Source organism: Cryptomeria japonica, chromosome 3, assembly GCF_030272615.1.
Source record: "Cryptomeria japonica chromosome 3, Sugi_1.0, whole genome shotgun sequence".
In the NCBI taxonomy this organism is placed as follows: domain Eukaryota; kingdom Viridiplantae; phylum Streptophyta; class Pinopsida; order Cupressales; family Cupressaceae; genus Cryptomeria; species Cryptomeria japonica.
This window is the reverse complement of record NC_081407.1, coordinates 265,118,375-265,139,404: the sequence shown is the minus strand read 5'-3', so window position 1 is coordinate 265,139,404 and position 21,030 is coordinate 265,118,375. Positions and strand designations below refer to the sequence as shown.

The 21,030-nt window shown below is 40.2% G+C and overlaps 1 protein-coding gene across 1 annotated transcript in view; it reads right to left on the bottom strand.

Moving 5' to 3' along the window:
- LOC131066825 (uncharacterized) overlaps positions 1-21,030 on the bottom strand; it is a 106,239-nt gene that overhangs the window by 37,187 nt on the left and 48,022 nt on the right. The window contains exon 2 of the mRNA XM_058001684.2: positions 17,316-17,347. Coding sequence (XP_057857667.1) covers positions 17,316-17,347 — 32 coding nt within the window. The remainder of the gene's footprint in view (positions 1-17,315; positions 17,348-21,030) is intronic.

The following is a 21,030-nucleotide window of genomic DNA, read 5'->3' as shown; positions in this document are numbered from 1 at the left end:
CCCCATTGATTGCAAGCCCTACATTGAATCATCGGGCGTCCCTTCGCATCGTATTGGACCCTGTTTCTGGTGGAATTATTATTATTCCCCCGTTCGCCTCGTCGATTTCCTCGGTAGCCTCCGGAAGATGCATTGTTGTTTGAATCCGATGTGGAGGGCTGCTCATGTGCAAAGAGCACTTGCTGGTTACGTGCCTTCAGATTGTATGGGCATTCCTTCGTAGAATGTCCCATGATCTGGCAGATGTCATAGAATGCCTTCTTGGGACAGGCACCCTTTGTGTGGCCGCTCTCCTTACAATCCGTGCACCACAGTTCATCATCCTTGCTTGTGGTCCCCTTCATTGTCTTAAACTCTTTTAACATCCGTTCCATATCCTTCTGAAGGGCCGTGACTTTCTTCTTCGGCTTCTCATCACTGCTACTCTCTTCTTCCGACGTATCATCTTCAGAGGATGACAAAGATCTATTCTTCTTCTTTTTGGCCGTCTTATTTTCACTTTCCAAGTCCATGGCCCGGTTGTATGCATCATCGTAGGATGTCGGAGGCACAATTTTCATCTTTCGTCGTAGCTTAGGGTTCAGACCCTCGACAAACCACCGCTTCTTTAAGCCATCAGCCGATTGGCTTTCCATCTTTCCGACTAATTCCTTTAGCCAGCGGCCATATGCCCGTACGGTCTCCTTCCTTCCTTGCTTTGTTCCATAGATTTCGGAGACTATCTCATTATCATCTCGGAGAAGCCGAAATTCCTTCTCGAATGCTTTCTTCAATTCATCCGACGTAGTTACCCCGGTTTTATCCAAGTCTGAATACCAGTCAATAGCCACTCCTCTCAGTGTGGCGGGGAACTGCTTCATCCATTCATCCTGGTCAGTCACCCCGTTGGCTGTCCAGATGGTTTCGCATGTACGGCAATGCCGTGCGGGATCATCTTTGCTATCCTCGTTGAATTTGGGCAACTTCTGTTTGGTCGCCATTGATGGAAGTCGTCCACTTGGAGGTGGTTGTGGCTGTGTCTGCCCTCCGGCGCTACTCCCTCCGATGCCGCTGATGTCTCTTGTGGTGGTGACCGAAGGTACGGTGTTCTGCCTTGTACCTATTGTGCGGTTAGCTTCCCCTTCGTCGTCACCCGTGCCCGGCTCCCTTCGGTGATCCTCCCTTTGTGGCGTGAGAGATAAGTTTTTGAACCGATCTCAAGTCTCTTCAACTAGTTCTCTCCGTAACCTAGTTTCCTCCAGAAACTCTTCGAGGCTTCTCGCTCTACAGTAGTTTGGTGACGCGTAGAAATTCCCCTCGGCTTCTGCACCTTCCGTGACACCTCCTTGGTTCCCTTCGGGCAACCCTTCGGCAAATCGTCCTTCGGCAAGTTGCCTCAGCCTCTGTCTACGTTCTACACGTTCCAGAATCAAAGCCTTCTGCGCAGCCTCCCACTCGTCGGTTTCTAATTTCTTATTTCTATCTTTATTCAATAAATTGGGCATTAATTGTCGTACAATTTCATATTTCACCACACAGACCAAAACACAACACGTCTTTATTAATTCATTCTTTTGTATATAATCAACATAATTCTTCTGCTTCTAACAGTGTTCTTTATTTGTCTCCCTTCACAATTTAAGGATTATTTGTCCTTCGTCGGTCTTCCCTACGTCCGTCCTCCTGGCGCTCATGAAATTCTCGTAAGATTTGCTGTCGTCGATTCTCACGATAGGTGTCTTCTCTGCGGTTTTGAAGAGCCAAAAATGCTTGAGCCAGAAGGTTAGGCAAATTGCTCATCAACCGATTCACGGCCGGGCTTATACCAAGCATGCTCCACACAGCATCCTCTGGAACAGCCTCAATGGTGGCTTCCCTCCATACGTGTGTTTCGATGGCCACCCGAAGGATGCAAGAGAAATCTTTTGTGAGTGCTCGTTCTCCTTCGAACAGTTCTTGGTGATCTTCGTCAGGGTTACTGCTCGTCCCCTCGGGCAATGGTTGTCCCATTATCCCTGTGCCATGTAGTATATTCCCGTCCCTCCCGGAATAATTTCGGCAACGGCGCCAAATGTTTACCTCACTGGGTAAACAGGAAGAATACAGAAACTGAATAACAATGCACAATGCAATTACAAAGGAAGTACCAGAATAAGCTTTCCATTAATGTCAAAAGATGTTCATATTATAATCTGTCGTCCATATTACATGTCCTCCAACACCCGGAGGTGGTACAATATATGACAGCCGAAGGGGTGCGACACAACCGTCGCAACTCCAACTACCTACCCGTCGGCTAACTGACTATCAATAATTAACATTACTAAACGATACATATTTTCCGATAACATAGGAGAATTTCCACCTTTTATGGTGTGATCTTGTTGTTACACTCCACATTTAGTGTGTGATCCACCTCATGTGGAATATTATATTGTTCCTCCTACCTACCCACACCTATTTCCTACCTACCCTTGTTTCTTATTGAGCCACATGTCATGTTTGTGTGCTCACATATCCATATAGCCTTGCCTATATAAGCAGGCTCATATTCATTGTATATATCGATTAATGATCCAGTTGATCAATATTTTCTCTTGATAGAATACAGTTTATTCTTATCATATATTTTGTTCTCTCTTATTTGTGCTTTCCATTGCCTCTTGATCTTGGCAAAATCTCACATGGTATCAGAGCTGGTCCATGTCTCACAAATTTCATAGCTGTTGAAATCGAATTCGAATTCGAACCTTGTGACTTAGCTTCCAAGCATTAAGCCCTCAAAGCAGAAATCCAAATCTGATTCCATGAAGCCAAATCCTAATCAGTCTCAAATCTGATATCCTGATTAGCCTCCTAGGTATGAGTTTCCCTCGCCATCTCTCCAAGTGCATCATTTTCAAGTATTCTTCCACAGTCCCAGAGCTTGGTCTCCTATTGAAGTTCCTTTAGTCAAGTTTCGAACCAGAGATTCTTAATTATCTTCCAAAGGGTAAACTTCATAGCAACCATACAAATGTTTGAATTTTCATGTGCTCTAAGGTGCATCCTTGGAGGGAGAGTTTTTAAATCTGATTCCCAAACCCTCCAAACAAGTGGGAAAACTAAGTGCTGGAGTCTCATGATGTGTACCCAGGTGGAATGAGTGAAATGAATTTGATTATTGATCAAGAGATTGTTATCTTATGATAAATGCTTATGCTAAAACTCTTGAGGTTCATAATGGTAATTAAACCTACTTGTTTTTGCAGGATGGATAGCCCCAAAGAAGAGTTACAGGGAGGAGGATTATCCAAAGAGGCTGATGACTTCAAGTCATCGTTTCCAAGTGTGCCATAAGATTACCAGAAGAAATGGGAAACACAAGATCAAATCCTAGATGATGTCTTTCTAAAGAAGATTGAAAAGAATTCTGTAACACCTGAAAATATCAGCAAACATGTGCTAATGAAGAACGTGCTACAAAGCTAAAGATAAAGAATGGAGATTCAAGATCCCTATCACAATACAAAAATCCAGAGGATGTCATTTCCAGAAATCTGCAAATAGTGAATCCTACAAAGAACATACAGAAACAGAAAAAGACAATTGGATGTGTAATGAAAAATGATTTATTATAAAGGGAAAATAATTATTTGTAAGGAAATAATAACTTTTTGGCTAAAAATCAATCAATATTATAAAGCCTGAAGTTGTTATTTCCCAAAACGTGGTTATGTCGTCTTATTCTCCAGCAAAAAAGTTGTTATTTCGTCTTTTTCTATCTTGGACGTGTAAACTTTCGTCCCGTAGTGGGAGTAGTTCGAAAGTGGTTATAAAGTTGTTGAAATCATTAAATAAAAGTTGTTAGGGTTTCTAGAAGCTAAATTTAGGCCTTTCAAAGGATTTAATCCTAGCCGTTGATATAAATTATAAAATCTATAAAGGGCCAGTGCCTCTCTCATTGTAAAGTTAGGTAGTTAGTAGCCAGAAAGTAGAGTTAGTAGTAGACTAGTTGTTGACAAAAATTGTTGCACCAGCATTTTGAAACAAATGAATAAAGCATTTAAGTGTGGTGTTTTACCAGTCGTTTTCTCTTGCTTGCATGGTTATTCTTTCATCAATTTTAGATAAAGTTCAGTGATTTTGGTGGTGAAATGCAAGGATATTTGATGGATTTCTAGTTCATACTATTTGTAATTTGCTGATTGTAAGTTGTAGTGTATGGCTAGTCTGAACCCATTATTGTTGTTAGTTCAATTATCAATGTTTATTTAAGTTGTGCCAAAATTGGGTACTTTGATGTGTATTTACAATCTAAAAATATTTTGATTTCCTTTCAAGATTGCACTATTTTTGTGGCGTTGTGAGAAATCTGGTTAAGCAGAAATCAGTTTATAAAATCTGTCTATCTGCAGAATCAGCCATTACTGTCATTGTCCATAGGAGTTAGTTTAGATTCTCTTAACCCTATCTTTTGACTTTTATTTCAATCAATTTAAGAAGAAAGCATCACTCAGATTGCCATATCAGATGCTAACCAACTTGTCAGATGCGTAAGTATTACTGTAACACAGGTAATTGGTAAAAATTTGTAACACGGGTAATTGGTAAAAATTTGATGTATTTACTAATGATCAAACCGATCATTAAATAGAATTACAATGAACGAAGTTTCTAATAAGAAACTCGTCAAAATTAGAAAGAATCTAATTATACAAGCTATGCACAATATTGACCATTAAACAAAATAGAAACAAATAAGACGAAGATATTATTCTAATACCCTCCCTTAATGGTCAATCTGTCTACTACACCAAGCAACCCCCTAAACTTAACAAATTTATCCGGAAGTAGGGACTTGGTGAGGATATCTACAGTTTGATCCTTTGTAGGATATACTGCAAATCCACGGATCCATCTTCAACCAACTTGCAGATGAAGTGATAGTGAAGCTCAACATGCTTGGTCCACTCATGGAAGACTGGATTCTTAGCGAGTTTCAGCACCCCTTGATTGTCACAGAAGAGGGGTGTAGGACCGGCCTGAGACAGTTGGATGTCTGAAAGCATCCGTCAAAGCCAAACTGCCTCACAAGCTACTTTGACTGTTCCTCGATATTCAGCTTCTGTCAAGGAAAGAGCTACTGCATGTTGCTTCTTACTGGTCCAAGTGATTGCACCTGTACCCAAATTGAAGACATACCCAGATGTGGACTTTCTGTCATCAACAGAGCCTATCCAGTCCGAATCTATGTAACCGATGAGTCTAGGATCTTTGGTCCGTCCATAAAGGATACCAAAGTTTGAAGTGCCCTTGACATAGCATAGGATCCACCTCGTTGTAGCCCAATGTTCTGATGTAGGAGTTGTCATGAAGCGGGATATGTAACTCACTGCATAGCTCAGATCAGGTCTAGTGGAGGTGAGATATATTAAACTACCCACTAGTTGCCTAAAATCGGATTCATTCGCAATTGGAGAACCGGATTTGGCCGACAACTTCAGGCCTCTCTCCATAGGTGTAGATGCAGGTTTGCAGTCCTGCATTCAGAACTTGTCTAGCAGAGCCCTGGCATATTTGGACTGAGAAATGAAGATGCCATGAGACTGCTGCCAAACCTCAACACCTAGGCAATAGTGCAGAAGCCCAAGGTCGGTCATGTCAAAAGACTAGCATAAATTCTGCTTGATTCCCTGAACCAAAGATGTCGAGCTGCTAGTGAGGATCAGATCATCAACATAAATAACCAGAATGATGACATCACTGCCAGTAGTCTTGACATACAAATTTGAGTCGGAAAGACTCCTCTAGAAACCCTAATTTGTGAAGTACTTATCAATTATCATGTACCATGCCCGAGGACCCTGTTTCAGGGCATAAAGTGCTTTCACCAGTTTGAGCATCTGGTGTTCTTTTCGGGCAACCTTGAATCCAAGAGGTTGTGTCATGTAGACCTCTTCCTGTAACTCACCATTCAGGAAGGCACTCTTGACGTCCATTTGATGGACCTTCCAGCCACACTGAGCTACCATGGCTATGACTAATCTGATGGTGCTCATCTTTGCAGTCGGAGCAAAGGTTAACTCATAATTGATGCCTTCACGCTGAGAGAAGCCTTTGGCAACAAGACAAGCTTTGTACTTATCTAAAGTACCATCAACCTTGTAATTTACCTTATAGACCCATTTGCACCCAATGGATTTCTTCCCTTGAGAAAGATCTGACAAAACCCAAGTGTTATTTTTCAACAAGCTCTGGTGCTCAGTCGCCATAGCTTGTTCCCACTCAGGTATCCCTTTCACCTCTATGTATGTTTGAGGTTCATACACACTATGAATGTTGGCCATGAGAGCAAAATTGACAAATCAAGCTGCTTGCTCTTTTTCCGAGCAGTTCTACCCTCGATGAGCTCATCATCATGAATATCAACAAGTGTCTTAGCCCACCATATAGGCCGGAGAGTAGAAGTGCCAACATCAAATGCTGGAGGTGCAATAGGATCAGGTTCATCAAACAGTAGATCGGATGAATCCTGAGGAAAGTCAAGTGGTGCAGCTGCGTGTCTAGGTGATCCTGCAGGAGAAGGAACTAGTGTAGGTGCAGGAGTGAGAACAACTGGAGCCCTCCCCATCAGGTGGACCTAATGGAAGACGAACACCCAAGTCAGAAGCCTTCAAAGGCTGATACTCGAAATCCATAACTGGAGGAGAGAGCTGAAATGGCCCTCGACCCTCATCAAAAACCACGTCCCAACTGAAGATGACACAATCTGTCTCAATATCAACCAGTCGGTAGGCTTTGTGATTATCACTGTAGCCGGTGAGCATGAGTTTCTAGCTCTTGGCATCCAACTTGGTGCGGTTAGCAGCAAGGATCCAAACAAAAGCAGTGGAGCCAAAAACATTTAGGTGACTGATTCTAAGCTTACGGCCTGACCAAGCCTCTTCTGGAGTCTTCTTCTTCACAGCCATTGTAGGAGACCAATTCAAAAGATAGACTGCAGTATTAACTCCTTCAACCCAAAACTTCTTCGGAACACTCTTGTGTTCAAGCATAGACCGGGCCATTTCGGTAATCGTGCGGTTTCTCCGCTCAACAACACCATTTTGCTGAGGGGCATATGGTGTAGTGAGTTGGCGCTTGATGCCATGTTGTTCACAGAAATGGGAGAAAGCAGAAGAACAAAATTCTCCCCCATTATCAAACCGAAGAGTTACAATATGATTACCAGACTCTTTTCCTACTAATGCTTTGAATTTTTGAAAAACAACAAACACCTCTCATTTCTGATGAAGAAATTACACCCACATTTTTCTACTAAAATCATCAACAAAAGGTAGAAAATACCTAGACCCAATAACAGAAGGAGTAGCCATAGGTCCACAAATATTAGCCTGGACCAGTTGAAGTACCTTGGAAGCTCTCCAGGAGTCACCATTTGAAAAGGGAGTCTGATGCTATTTGCCAGCCTGACATGCTCTGCAAACTCCGAGGTTCTGGGTCTAGATCTCTGACAGTCCGATCACAAGATCTTCTCGAACAAGCTGAGAAAGATAGTGCACATTTAAGTGCCCATACCGCTGATGCCAGAGAGTACTAACAGAGGAGCGCTTGGCTGCCATGGCAAGCTTATGAGAATAACCTGGGTCAACTAATCTAAAAAGACCATGATCCTCAAGGCCCATAGCAATAGTTGTTTGTGTCTCCCGATCAATGATACTGCAATGATGTGAACTAAAGGTCACGTCGAACTGAGGAGAATGTCTCAGAATTTGACTAACTAAGAGAAGGTTGAGTTCCATTCCAGGAACATAGTACACATCGAGGAAAATTAATTTCATCCCTCCGGATTGAATCTGCACATTGCCCTTAACAACAACGATGTACTCTTCCCCTCCTCCAAAGATAACTGAATCTAAGTAAGGCTGAAAATCAATGAACCAATCTCGACGATGAGTGAAGTGGCAAGAGGCACCTAAATCAATATACCAGGCAGAGGATTTGACATGGTCTGCAAGTCTTGTTATCACAAAAGCTCGCACCCTTGCTGAGCTATCAACTCAACAACCTTGTGAAACATGGAAACAACCCCAAAGTGTGGGACCTTGCGCAAGGGGGTTGAATCTCCAGAGAAGGTCGGCTTCCTTCTCAATCCAAGTGTAGGTGTTGAACCAACTCAACACTTCAAAACTAACTCCTAGGCCTATCCTAACAAATTGCAGAGGTAAAGGGAAGAGAGAAATGCTTGAAATAAAAGGAGGTGATGCACCAAGAAGAGATTGTTCCTCTCCCCACCCGAAATGACACGAGGAATCAACTGAAATACCCAAGAGATGCACAAACTTCAGTTGCATGAGTGACCCAAACGCATGTATGGAGGTTAGAATTTGCTAAGTGTCAAGAGGGGAGAAGGATTCCCACAAGTCACACTTAGAAAAACAAGTTAACACAGCATATATGGAGAGAAGAGCCACAAAACATACACTTATGATGAAGGTAAAGAAACATAAACAGCATGCATAAGTTGAAGGAAGGCAAGAATGTAATTTCAATTCATTCAAAGGCCAAAGGCCAAACTTACAGTTGCAGAAATGCAAAAATAATTACAAATCTTCAAGAGAAGAGAAAGAGCATAGGAAAGCTCAAGGCAGCAGGGAGAGAACCCTTTACAATGAGGCTTAACAGCCTTTATATGGAAAAATGGTTATAAGAGTGATCATGACCCCTGTGTGTCAGTCTGGGAGTGCAGGGAAGTGTATGCACTTGACTTGTACATGCAAGCAACCTAGCCATACCCACAAAGGGCAATCCTGAGAAGGTGGATTGACTAACCTTCCAAAGTCAAACATGACATAAGTCACCAAGCATGGCCCCGTACCTCCCTTGATGGAAATCCTGCCAAAAACATTTAATGCACCCTTGTGGCTCCACAAAAGAAAGTGCACAAGTCACCAAAACTGTCAAAGCATTTAAAGCCTTGAGTGTCGATCACGCCATCCGAAAGTGTCGCCAATCGGAAGGAAGTCCGGAGACTTCGGAAGCTCGGACTCCCGAAGTGAGGAAGACAAGGGAAGGAACAAGGTCCCGGAGTTCCAGAGAGAAGAAGGGGAAGCGCGGAAGAGAACTTCGAAACCTCGGGGTTCCGAAGTTCCGAAGAAAAGAAGGAAGAAGGGCTACGAGGGAACTTCGAAACCTCAGGGTTCCGGAGTTCCGGAGAGAAGAAGGGAAGGGACCTTCGGAACCTCAGGGTTCCGAGTAAGGGAAAAAGAAAGGAACTTCGGAACCTCGAGGTTCCGGAGTTCCGGAGAAGGAAAAGCGAGAGAAGGGAAAGAGAAAGAACTTCGGAACCTCGAGGTTTTGGAGTTCCGAAGAAGGAGAACAGGAGAAGGCAAAGGGAAAAGAACTTCAGAACCTCAAGGTTCCGAAGTTCCGGGGAAGAAGAAAAGGCCAAGGGAGGAACTTCCTCCGAACAAGGCAACACTTCACACTTCATGATTCTATTGTTTTCTCTTTGATCAACTGAGGCTGCGCTGGTCCATAGAACATATCTTTGATCAGTTCTCACTGATGGACCAAGGGTGTCATAAAATGACAACAGGTCTTTTAGCCATGAAGGCGTAAAAGGCAGACTCGCTCTGCTCAATGTTCTCTACTACATTTGCTTTCGGTTGCAACCCACTTTGATTAGCTTGTGCAGCCAAGCGTTTACGACACTCAAGCTTCATATGACCAAACTTATGGCAGTAATTGCACTGAACATTTTTCTTCTTCGAGCCTTCTGATGACGGAGCAGAGGGTTTTTGCTGAGAAGACAGAGAAAATTGTGATTTGCCTTTATCCTTCTGAAAGGATTTAGCTGTGAATGCTTGTTCTGAAGAGGATAAGCTATTACCGCTACCGAACTGCTGCTTCCACCAATCCTGCTGCAGAAGTTTAGTGCAAAGATCAGCAAACTTCAAATCAACACCAGTTGAGGTGATGTTGATTGTTTCGACAAAATGCTCGTAGGACTTTGGTAAGCTCTTTAGAGTTATCATGACCATGTCCTCCTCTATTTTCCGGCCGATGGCTTCCAACTGGTCACAGATTTCCTTGATCCGATTGAGATGATCCTGAAGGCATTTGCGTTGATCCATGACAATAGAAAAGAGCATATTTTTCAGAAAGAAGGCTCTACTCTTGTCAGACGTCTCATGCAGCATCTTGAGATGCTCCCATATCTCGGCAGTTGTTTTACTGGAAGGAATCTGAGGAAGCTGATTGTCGGTCACTAGGAGCTTGATGAGCATGACAGCTTCACGATTTTGTTCATCAAACTTTGTCTGTTCAAGACCGGTTGTAGTAGGATGGGTGGCCTTTCCAAGAACCAACTGATCAATAACGCGATACTCAAAAATGGTGAGCATCCGCTGTTTCCAAGTATTGTAGCTTTTGCCATTGAATTTCTGATTGCCCTCGAGCAGAATATTCGTCAAAGATGCCATTATGGAAAACTGAGGTCAAAGTTGGTTGACCAAATAATGGCATGAATATCGAGGCAGATGTAAACGCGACAAGTGCAAGAGAATGGAGGCAGAAAACAGGCACTGATTTCGAGGCAGCTTTTGAAAATATTTTTGGCACGGATCTCAATGTACGGATTATTGTGCACCCAAAAAAAATCTGACGGTGACCCAGTTGAGGTTTCAAAAAACCCACCAAGAATATGCACTCAGTTTTTGAATTGGACTAAAACCCAGAGTGTTATAGTGAAAACCCTAGTTGCAAAAATATGTCAAACCCTAGCCAGAATCTGAGGGTCGTGCACAATGAAACAATTGCGTCTCGCAAGCGTAAATAAAATAGACGAATCATGTTCTTAAAATCGTGAAAAACTCAGAGAGAAATCACAAAAACTCCTTCGCACACAGAGATGGGCATCGACGCAAATTGCGATATAGGCCCAAAAAATACTGCACCCGTGTGTGCAGAAAAAACAAATCGCAGGATATTACTAGGGCGTGACGTGACCAAAAACAGACGTCGCGCGAGAAAAAAGGAATCCGCGAGTAGAAAGAGGATTACGCAGAAAAACTCCAAATCGCGTGAATATTTGCAGACCACGGGACGAAATAGACACAGAATGCGAAGGTTACAAAGAATCACGCCGCCAAACTGATTTTCGTCGCTCAAGAAGACAGGCGCAATTTCAGACATGCGAAAAAGCTTAACATAGGTCATAATTTTGCAGAAAACAGATCGCGAAAAAAAAAACTTTTACAAGCCCGAGTCACGAAATTTGCAGAGTGAACAGATAGGTTGAGACGAAAAAACGTGAAGAGGAATCACGTTAGAACCCACATGCATACGAACAGACACAGGAAAAAAGAACTAAATTTTAGCCTGAGCTCAGATACCATATTACTGTAACACAAGTAATTGATAAAAATTTGATGTATTTACTAATGATCAAACCGATCATTAAATAGAATTACAATGAACGAAGTTTCTAATAAGAAACTCGTCAGAATTAGAAAGAACCTAATTATACAAGATATACACAATATTGACCATTAAACAAAATAGAAACAAATAAGACAAAGATATTATTCTAATAGTAAGTCCCTTTGTGATTACCAACAAATCACGTCATTCATTGAGTTATCCTAAGTGTTGTCAAGACTTGACAATTAGAACCTTGAGGTTGTCTCATTTGATCAAGTCAAACAACATATGAGATTTCCTTATTCAAAAGAGGATAGGATATACCTAGTATATTTTATTATGCATTGTTAGAGAGTGCAAACTTCCTCACCAACAACTCCTAGTATGAGCTATTGTAATGTACCCCGTTGCCTAGTGTTCAATTTAATATTAATTTGCTAGCCTTAGTTTATTCCCAGAGGCTAGAGCAAATTAAATAAGGGAATAAGTCGTTAATTAAATATGGAAAGAGCCTATGGGTGTAAATTTATATCTAATTTTATATTTAATTAATGGTGAACCCACTTAATATTAATATGGGGCAATAATTGACTTGGACGATATTTTTCCTAACATCAAGTGAGAACATTAAATTTAATGTATGAATTTTTTTGGAGAAAATGCGATACAAAGGAATTGGGTCGAGAAGTGGAATCAATAATTTTTATTACTATTGAGCCGATGGAGTTAGAAAGCGATTTAATTTTGTGGCTTGATGAACATGCAATGACGGGACTTGTTTAAAGCGAATACATAAGGAAATATAGGGTTGTTTTGGGCATTATTCACGACTTCATATTTTTTGATATAGTCTTCTTTCAACACCTACAGCTTAGACGAAAACCTAAGCGCTTCCTGGATGCAAACCTAGGGCATACGGGAGCGACTCTTCTCCAAATCGCATCGAATCTGAGCTTCTCTCTCTCAATTACCTTGTGGTGGCACTATCCCAGTTCGTGGTGGCTTCAAATCTTCCATAGTAACAAAACGTGGGTGTGAAGAGAGGAGAACTTCACCAAGTGACCCCTTTGCAACACGCACAAAGCTTACACCAATCTAAATACAGTGAGTCGGGCGAATAATGGAGGCGGCTGGCAGCATATGAAAGTCATGGCTCAAGGAAAGAGTTCCTTCTAATCTGCGTGGTTTTCTAGCAGCGCGTATTCCATTGCTAACTCCATTATTGGAGACGTGGGTATCAAAGTGGATTAATACTTGAAGATTTGAACCTCCAGTAGCTGTGCACACATTTGCAGAAGCTGGAATACAATTGTAAGCGTGGGGAGATTAGGAGTAGCTTATACAAGTCGCCATTAAGTGCTTCATGCCTAGTGTCGATGCTGGGATCAATTCTGTGCATTCATTCCATGTTTTGAGTAATTACCAGGTCTGCAATATGTTTTATAAAAATGATTTGTAATATCTGAATCAGTAATGAAGTGGTATGAAGTCTAGTTGAAGTACTCTTGTTTCCAATGCTTTGTTGCAAGTATTTCTTGTTTGTGTATGTTCTACTTCCTGGATGCAATCTGAAAATCAACATTCATCAAACAAATGCTTATTTGATTACATAAACTTACAAACAAGAATCAAAACAAACTCAGTAAATTAGCTGCAGCAAACAGTCAATTCCAACCATTAACCAGGAAGGTCACTGCACCCAAATATATCAGTAATCAGAAATCGGGCTTATTTGAGAGGTATGCTAAGTGTTTGACGTAATGCCTTTCAGCCAAAACTGAAAAACTTCAGGTCAGAATTAATAAGGGTCTTTACAGCTACCATCCACAGACAAATGAACAAGCAGAGATAGTTAATAAAAGGGTGGAAGGGTACCTCAGAACTATGTTTCTAGTCAACAGAGAGCTTGGATTAGGTGGCTGCACCTTACTGAGTATTGCTACAATACCACCTATCATATGTTTATCAGGATGACACAATTTATGGCTTTATATGGGTATGAGGCTCCCAACTTCATGGATCTTATTTTTGGAGACAACAGAGTGCCTAAGGCAAAAGACTTGTTACAGAAAAGTCACGATATCGTGAAAACATTGAAGGAAAATCTGCAACAGGGACAAAATCAACAGAAGTTGTATGTTGATCAACAACTAATAAAGCGTAGTTTTGAGGTTGAGGATATGGTATATTTGAGATTGCAGCCATATAGACAATCTACTCTCACGAAGAGTGGAGCAGAGAAGCTCAAGCCCGGATTTTATGGCCCATTTGGAGTTACCTAAAGGGTTGGAGAGGTTGCCTTTGAGCTTGAATTACCAGCTAGCAGCAGGGTTCACAATGTCTTCCATGTATCTAGGCTCAAGAAGGCACTCGGGCATAATGTGGTGCCCTCATTAGTTTTACCACCATTGGATGAGGAGGGAAAGTTGATTTTAATATCAAAATCTATTATTGATTTCGGAGAGTGGGTTCTTCGAAAGAAGGTCATCAAGGAGTATTTGATCAAATGGAAGGACTTACCAGTAGAGGATGCAATGTCAAAGAGTGAGCAGATCTTGCAGCATCTAGAGCTTAAATTGCTTGAGGACAAGCAATCTTGGAAAGAGTGGACTATAATGTCCCCTTCCTAACCAATTGATAGGGTGGACCATTAGCCCATTCAATTGAGTTCCTGCAGGCTGATGAGTGGAGTTTAGGGAACTCTGGAGGCAGTTATCCAATTGTGTTGGCAGTATCTACTTATTTAGATGAATTTTGATAATTCTCTTGGTGCATAATGCCTTTGTTTTAGAGTTTTTTAGCACGTTTCCAGTACTTACTATTTATAGTAAGTCAAGCTGGGTCACCAATAGTGCCTGTGGTCAATATAGCTATTTTTAGATGTTTCGGTGGGTGCATTTGAAATCGATTCGATATTTTATAAGGTCCATTGCTTTATTTTAAATAGCATAATGTATTAAAGTTAAATATAATATTTTAAATTTTATTAAGTTATAAAAAGGACCATGGGTGAACATAAGTTGTTTTAAAAAGGGGACTCCTAGTAGTTGGCGCCCAAGCTGAGGGAGACATAAGAAGATAAATTAAATTAAAATAAAATTTTATTCTTTCTCATAGGGCATGGGATTTAGGGTTTTGGAGATGGCCGCCTCTTTTGGTGATGTTATAAGCTCTTTTTGGAGCCTTTTTCATTAGGAGAATTTGGAGCTTTTGCTATAGCTTCATTGGAAATAGCTTCTTCTTGGTTTGTGAGGATGAAACCCCTTGCAAACAACATCTTCTACGCATGTTGAGAGATACAGACTGGGGGATTTGGAGGTGATTTCACTTAGGAAACACACCTGGGTTTATAGTTGAGATTGAATAATCAGTTCAGAGTTTATTGCAGATCTTCTAGATTGTTGAGAAGATTAAGGAAGTCTGGGTGACTGAAAAGAGTCTTTGACATCCCTTTGCTGGCCATACTTGTCTTTCATGCTGGCCATGCCAGCTACCTTGGGCTGAGTGTTGAGTTTTGGGTTGATATTTCAGGCCTTTTTGAAGTGTCCAGGGCATGCAAACATTACTCATCAGCTTCTTGGCATTTTGGAGTTCATTTTGTGGTGTTGTGACTTGTTTTTGAAGGGTTTTCAGATCGGACTTTCATCACAGCAGTTGGTCTAAGTTATCAACTTTTTCTGGGTGTGTTTGTTTAAGATATGTTATGTTTTTTTATGAACTAGGTTGCTGTTAATTTGGAGAAAAAACTCATATTCTGATCAGCATTAAAATCTAGAAATTTCAGCTCTGTTATTTCATGTTGTTTCCATTATTTTCAGAATTTATTTCTGCTGCTATATTTTATGTTTATATGCTGTTAACATCAAAACATTGCAATCAAAAAACACAAATCCCCTTCTGTATCTTCTATCTAGTCTGAAAGATCACACACAAAAAAAAATATATTTTGTAATTATAGCAAAAAAAGAAACAACAGGGCAGCTTACTACTTGGTATGTTTCCATCCCAATTTTTAATGATTCTAGGGAATGTATAGTCACAATTGTGCATTTCCTCTTACCTCATTTGTTGGTGCAATTGTAATAGGGGTTAGACGTAAGTGTGACAGCTTATAATGCATTAGAAATACTTTGCAATGGTCTTCCCTCTTTTTTATATAGGTTATTGTAATTTTAAAATTGATTATTATGTATGTCCATCACGTTGAATGCAATCTTTGATTTGCATGTAAATGAAATCTAATTATGTTGATGTTTTAATGGCATCTCTTTCCTCTTTGCTCTTCATGACTCTATTGCCCAATGGAGTAGGAACTAATCCACATTGGATAAGGATCAAACACTCATCATTAAAACACTCTCCACCCTAGTTAATTGTAGGAGTAGATTAGTCTAGTGTAGGATATGCATGCTACTCATGATTCAGTATTACAAATTAGGGAACAAATCTCGAGAAATTTAAACAGCTAAATTATCAGAGAATCATGATATGCATGTCTGCACCTTGCCATTGTGTATGAAATACTAAATGAAATCATCTGTGGGGGTCATAATACTATTGTCATCTGTAGGTGCATGTGCAAGGTGTTAAATCAGCTATATAAGAGGTCTTACACAGCTAGTTGATCTTGATTAGTGACAAATATAGAATCAAGGGTATATTTGAGTATCGCTGGTAATCGATGTAAATTTGTAATCATGTTACATTTTACTTGATGTACAAACCTGTCACAGATACCTCTGGGAATAACCTCCAAGGTCTAAAAGATGAACCCAAAGTGCAAACAAGAATACCCACTCTCATTTGTTGTTCTTAAATCCTCAACAACTCCCTTTCCCTAAAGTAAGAAATGTTTTAGGATTGTGGACCTGCGGTTTTGAGAAACTAACATTCCCTGCAGGTGCAAACCCTAGTGATTGGATTGTGACTACCCACACGCTCTAAGAGGCCTTTAACATCTTTAATTATATTCCTCTAAGGCTTCTACACATTTTTAGGCTTTGAAAGGATGCTATTTATATAGGTTGTCGAGTGAATAGAAAATTTTCTCTAAGCATTTTAACATAATGCTGAAGAGCACAATGGTGATTGACTTCCTTGGGCACATCCTGCTTATTAGGAATGAGGATGGCAGTGTATCTAAGGACATGATTCTAGAAGAGCCAAATGCCCTTAGGGCTCAAAACCTAGAATTGGATGAGAATTTGGAGACACTCAACAAGTCAATAGGAGAAATGGTAAAGTTCATACAGGAGCTTAAAGCATTGGCTTCCCAAATGTCCCACTCCCTACTACATGTATACATTTGCAGCCCACACTTACCCTCTTGACTTTGATGTTACTCCCACTCTAGCTCTCCTAATATACAAAATGAAAGTCCCCTCACCTATAGGGATCATTGCTTTGCAAGCTCAATTGGAGTTCTTCCATGAAGATCTATTGAACACCTCTAACAAAGCAGGTCCTACAGCTGATCCATCTTAAGACTAACATCCTTCCTGGTTCTCGTCTCTGTACTAGTTTGCTTTGCTCTAGTTGCTCAAATTTTGTTCTAGTGGTTTGTATTGACTAGTCTTTTGATTGGCTAGGTATGGCCCACTTTTACCTATATCTTAAGTGTTGAATTGTTAACAATACCTGTGTGACTAACTAGATTATTGTAGTCACCAGTTTGTTCTAATTTGCTTGCTCTAGTCTGTTAGTTCTGGTGTTTTATTCTTTGTAGCTGTTGGTTGTTCAACCTTGAACTCAGAATCTATGTAACTTAATAATATTTGTTTTCAATGAAGAGAAAAAGACCCATTTAACCCCTTTTATAATGCCAAAAACATTAACTAGCATCTCCTTCAACACTATCATTATTTATGGAAAATGAGTAATAAGTATAATAAATTTTAGAAAAGCTAGAAATGACTACTAAAATAGCTTACCTCGAGAATGCCGCGGTTTGATCACACGATTCCTACAAATCACAACAACATCCTATTACCAAGCATTCACTTGAAAATTGGTCCATAACTGAGCAAAAACAAAAAAAAACTCCATGCATTAGGCATATCAAGAAGGTAAGTTTCAAAACAATTGAATACCACAAGAAATAAGACCAAACCATACAAAAGTGATTTTTCATTATTATTTATAACAATGAACTGAAGATACACTTATGTTAAACTGTGTTATTCCCCAAAATGCCTAGACTTGGGTTCACGGACTCTCTTTATGAGGGCATGGACTTCTTGGTATTGCATATGCAAGAGAGGATTCTAATGGTTTCAAAGCTATTTAAGAAATTTTGCTCTGTACAAATTTGTACTGTTATGATCATAGAAACGGGACTCGAACTTGGCGAGGCCGACTCAACTCGGGACTCGGACTAGACCAAAAAAACTAGGCTCAAACTCGGCTAGACTCAGAAAAGTGAAAAACTCAAGAAATTTAGAGATTTTTAAAGATTTAAAACTTGTTTCATGCACCCTTTATTAAATACACCTTAAAGACACAATAACATCATCAAATAGAAGCTAATTTGATTAAATACACAAGTATACATCAATCACATAAGCATAAACACAAATTGTAGCTGAAGAAAATAGCAAACATAGATATATAAATATTGTCAAAATGTATACAATATAACAAAACTCATGGAATAAAATATCCATGTCATCATATGATCAAATGTTCCATACAAATATCAAAAGTAAAAACAACTACAAGCCTATGGCTCAGAGAAGCATGCATCCCTCCTACGAAGGCGTCTAAGGTAGGTCCTGGATGATTCAACAGCTATAGCCTTTGCCTGTGACACCATGCCACCCTCACCAACATCAGGTATATGAATATCTGTGTCTGCCTCTGGCTCTGTTGTCTCTACTCGTGCTCTCTGCTCCTCCTCTGCCATGGTGTTGTGACGTATTCACACATCGCCCCATTGCAAATGGGGACCCCTACTTTTTTTGCTTTCTGGGGTTTGCTTTCTAGGTTTTTAGGGTTTGTCTGTTAGCCTTTGCATTTTGAGTGCCCCCAGGGGGATCTCTAGGATGGCAGGCTCTGATTGAGCCGAGGTGAGTCTTTGAGGCCCCAGAATTAGGGTTTCTTTGAAAGTCTTCCTTAGGGCCTGGCTTTGCTCTTGTTGCTAATTGTGTCTTGCTTGGTGAGTGAGTATCATTCTTGAAGGTCCGAGCTAGGTCAAGTTGGTGAGTGATGAAGTCTGGTGTAATATCCCTTGGCTAATCTGACCCTGTTTCACTTGTTTGAACCCCAAGGAATATTGTCAAACACTTGGCATACAATGTTTGAAGCCGCTGTAGTGAATTCTTTATTTGTCTTCTTTAGGTTTGTAGGCTGCAAATGAAGTTATGGAAAGCTTCTAACAATGCAAAGTTGTTATAGAAATGATATACTAGCTGTTTTAGACCTTTCCACACATATGTAATGACTGAAATTAACTAGTACAGCTAGTTGACATTAAGACAAACACTTGTCATGCATCCCAATGTATACCTACAGCCATTAGGCATTTAAGCAAACAATTGGCATGAAAGCTAAGTAGCTAATCAATGTTGAATGTTACCATGAATGTGGAATATGCAAATTATATCTCCATTAAACATATGCAACCTCCAAGTATTTCATGATATAATCATAATAGAAAATGATGCAATGAAGTAATGATTTTCTAATACAATGACCATAGATAGAAAACCTGGTATTTCAATGGCTGCCTTGATATATTGGTTTGATTCTCCTCATATGCAAATCCCTTGTCAAATATATATAGCTGTTCAACCTTTCTAAATCCCCTTCTATAGAACTCAAACTACTGTAGCGCACTGTTCACGGCACTGTTCATGCACACTGTTCATGGCACTGTAGCGCACTGTTCATGCGCACTGTTCATGGCACTGTAGCGCACTGTAGTCTCTTTCAATCTGCAAACAAACTCTGAAATAAACCCTCCAATCAGCTCAATATTGACTTCTGAATGAAGCCAATTCTCACAAGCATAATCAGATGATATTGCACACCCTCTATATGCTGTTACAATGAAGAAGCCACGCTCTCCAATGCCGACAAGCCTTGAATCCTGCAGAAACCCTTGGTATTCTACACTTCAATGCTCCAGAAAAACTTCAATCAAAAACTCCAATCACATAATCAATCCCTCTTCTCTTCTTTTCAAAAGCCTTATATATATTTCCCATGAAGGTTCGATTTTCTCCAATAAGGCATTAAATCAATTAATGATATTAAATGACATTTAATGATATAATATTTTCACTTTGTCATTTAATATTTCACCTTGGTAAAAGAGCCACAATTAATTAATTAAATGGTCCCCCTTAATGATACTTGGACCCTTACTTAAGTTATAATATAAAATTATATTATAACTTAATAATATAAGCTCAAAACATTAATGTTTATTTAAACTAAATAAACATTAATATGTCCATTAATACTCAACATTTTTAAACGCCGTCTGAGCTGGGAGCTGACATGATGAAGCTGCATATGACCATACCCCTTTACTAAATATAGAAGGGGTCCATCTCTAACATCTCAAACTTACTATAAATAGTAAGTATAGCAAATGAAGTCCAAATGATACCAAATGAAAGCCAGATCGAAACACACTGAACTCTGGAGCTGATACAAGCCTCGGGAGACCCTCTATCCATACTCATTAGCCTAAGAGGGTCAGAATGATAGGCTAATCACCAAAAAACCATGTCTGCTAAAATGGGGACATTACATCTGGAATGTCATCTTGATCTTCAAATGCCCTGAAATTTGGCTGGAATGTCATCCTGATCTTCAAATGCCCTGAAATTTGGCTAAGTCTAGAATGTCCTGATCCTGAAATTTGGCTAAAGTCCGGAATGTCCTGATCCTGAAATTTGACTAAGTCTGGAAAACTGAAGAATCCTCCAAAAACTAGATTTTGCATCATAACTCCTGGAGGTTCGAAACCACTCTCAAACATCCTGACAGTATATATGGAATATAACTTAAAGTATAAGAATGTTATATTCCATACATGAATCCTGACGGAGAGACCAAATCAAGGATTTCGCTTCTGACCCTTCCAAAGGGTCCAGAGCGAAAATTCACCAAGGACTCAGGATCTCGCCTAAGTCAAAGAGTGGTCAAGCAAATTTGCAACGATATGGATCTAGGATCAAGTCTAGGACAAAGTCAAGTCAGTTTGAAGGTGAATCGAGCCTAGAATAGGAATTTCGCTCCTGACCCTTCCAAAGGGTCCAGAGCGAAATTCATATAAAACCTTATCTTCTTCACAAAATCTCCAAATGGATGCCAAGGTGAGCTTGATAGAGATCAAAGGAGGCCTAACAAGTTATGTCCAAGCCAAGGAAAGGAGAAAGGAATCAAGAAATGAGCCTAAAATGAGAATTTCGCTCCTGACCCTTCCAAAGGGTCCAGAGCGAAATTCATATTTCCTCTATTTTTCTCTTTAGCATGACCAAATTTGTAACTTCTAAGACATAGTTTGGAGGCCTTGGACACATGTTTGCCTTGAAGAGGAGTTTTTAGACCTTGGGATGATGAAAGCTAGCCTAGAAAGAGAATTTCGCTCCTGACCCTTCCAAAGGGTCCAGAGCGAAATCCTCCATCTAGCCCTCT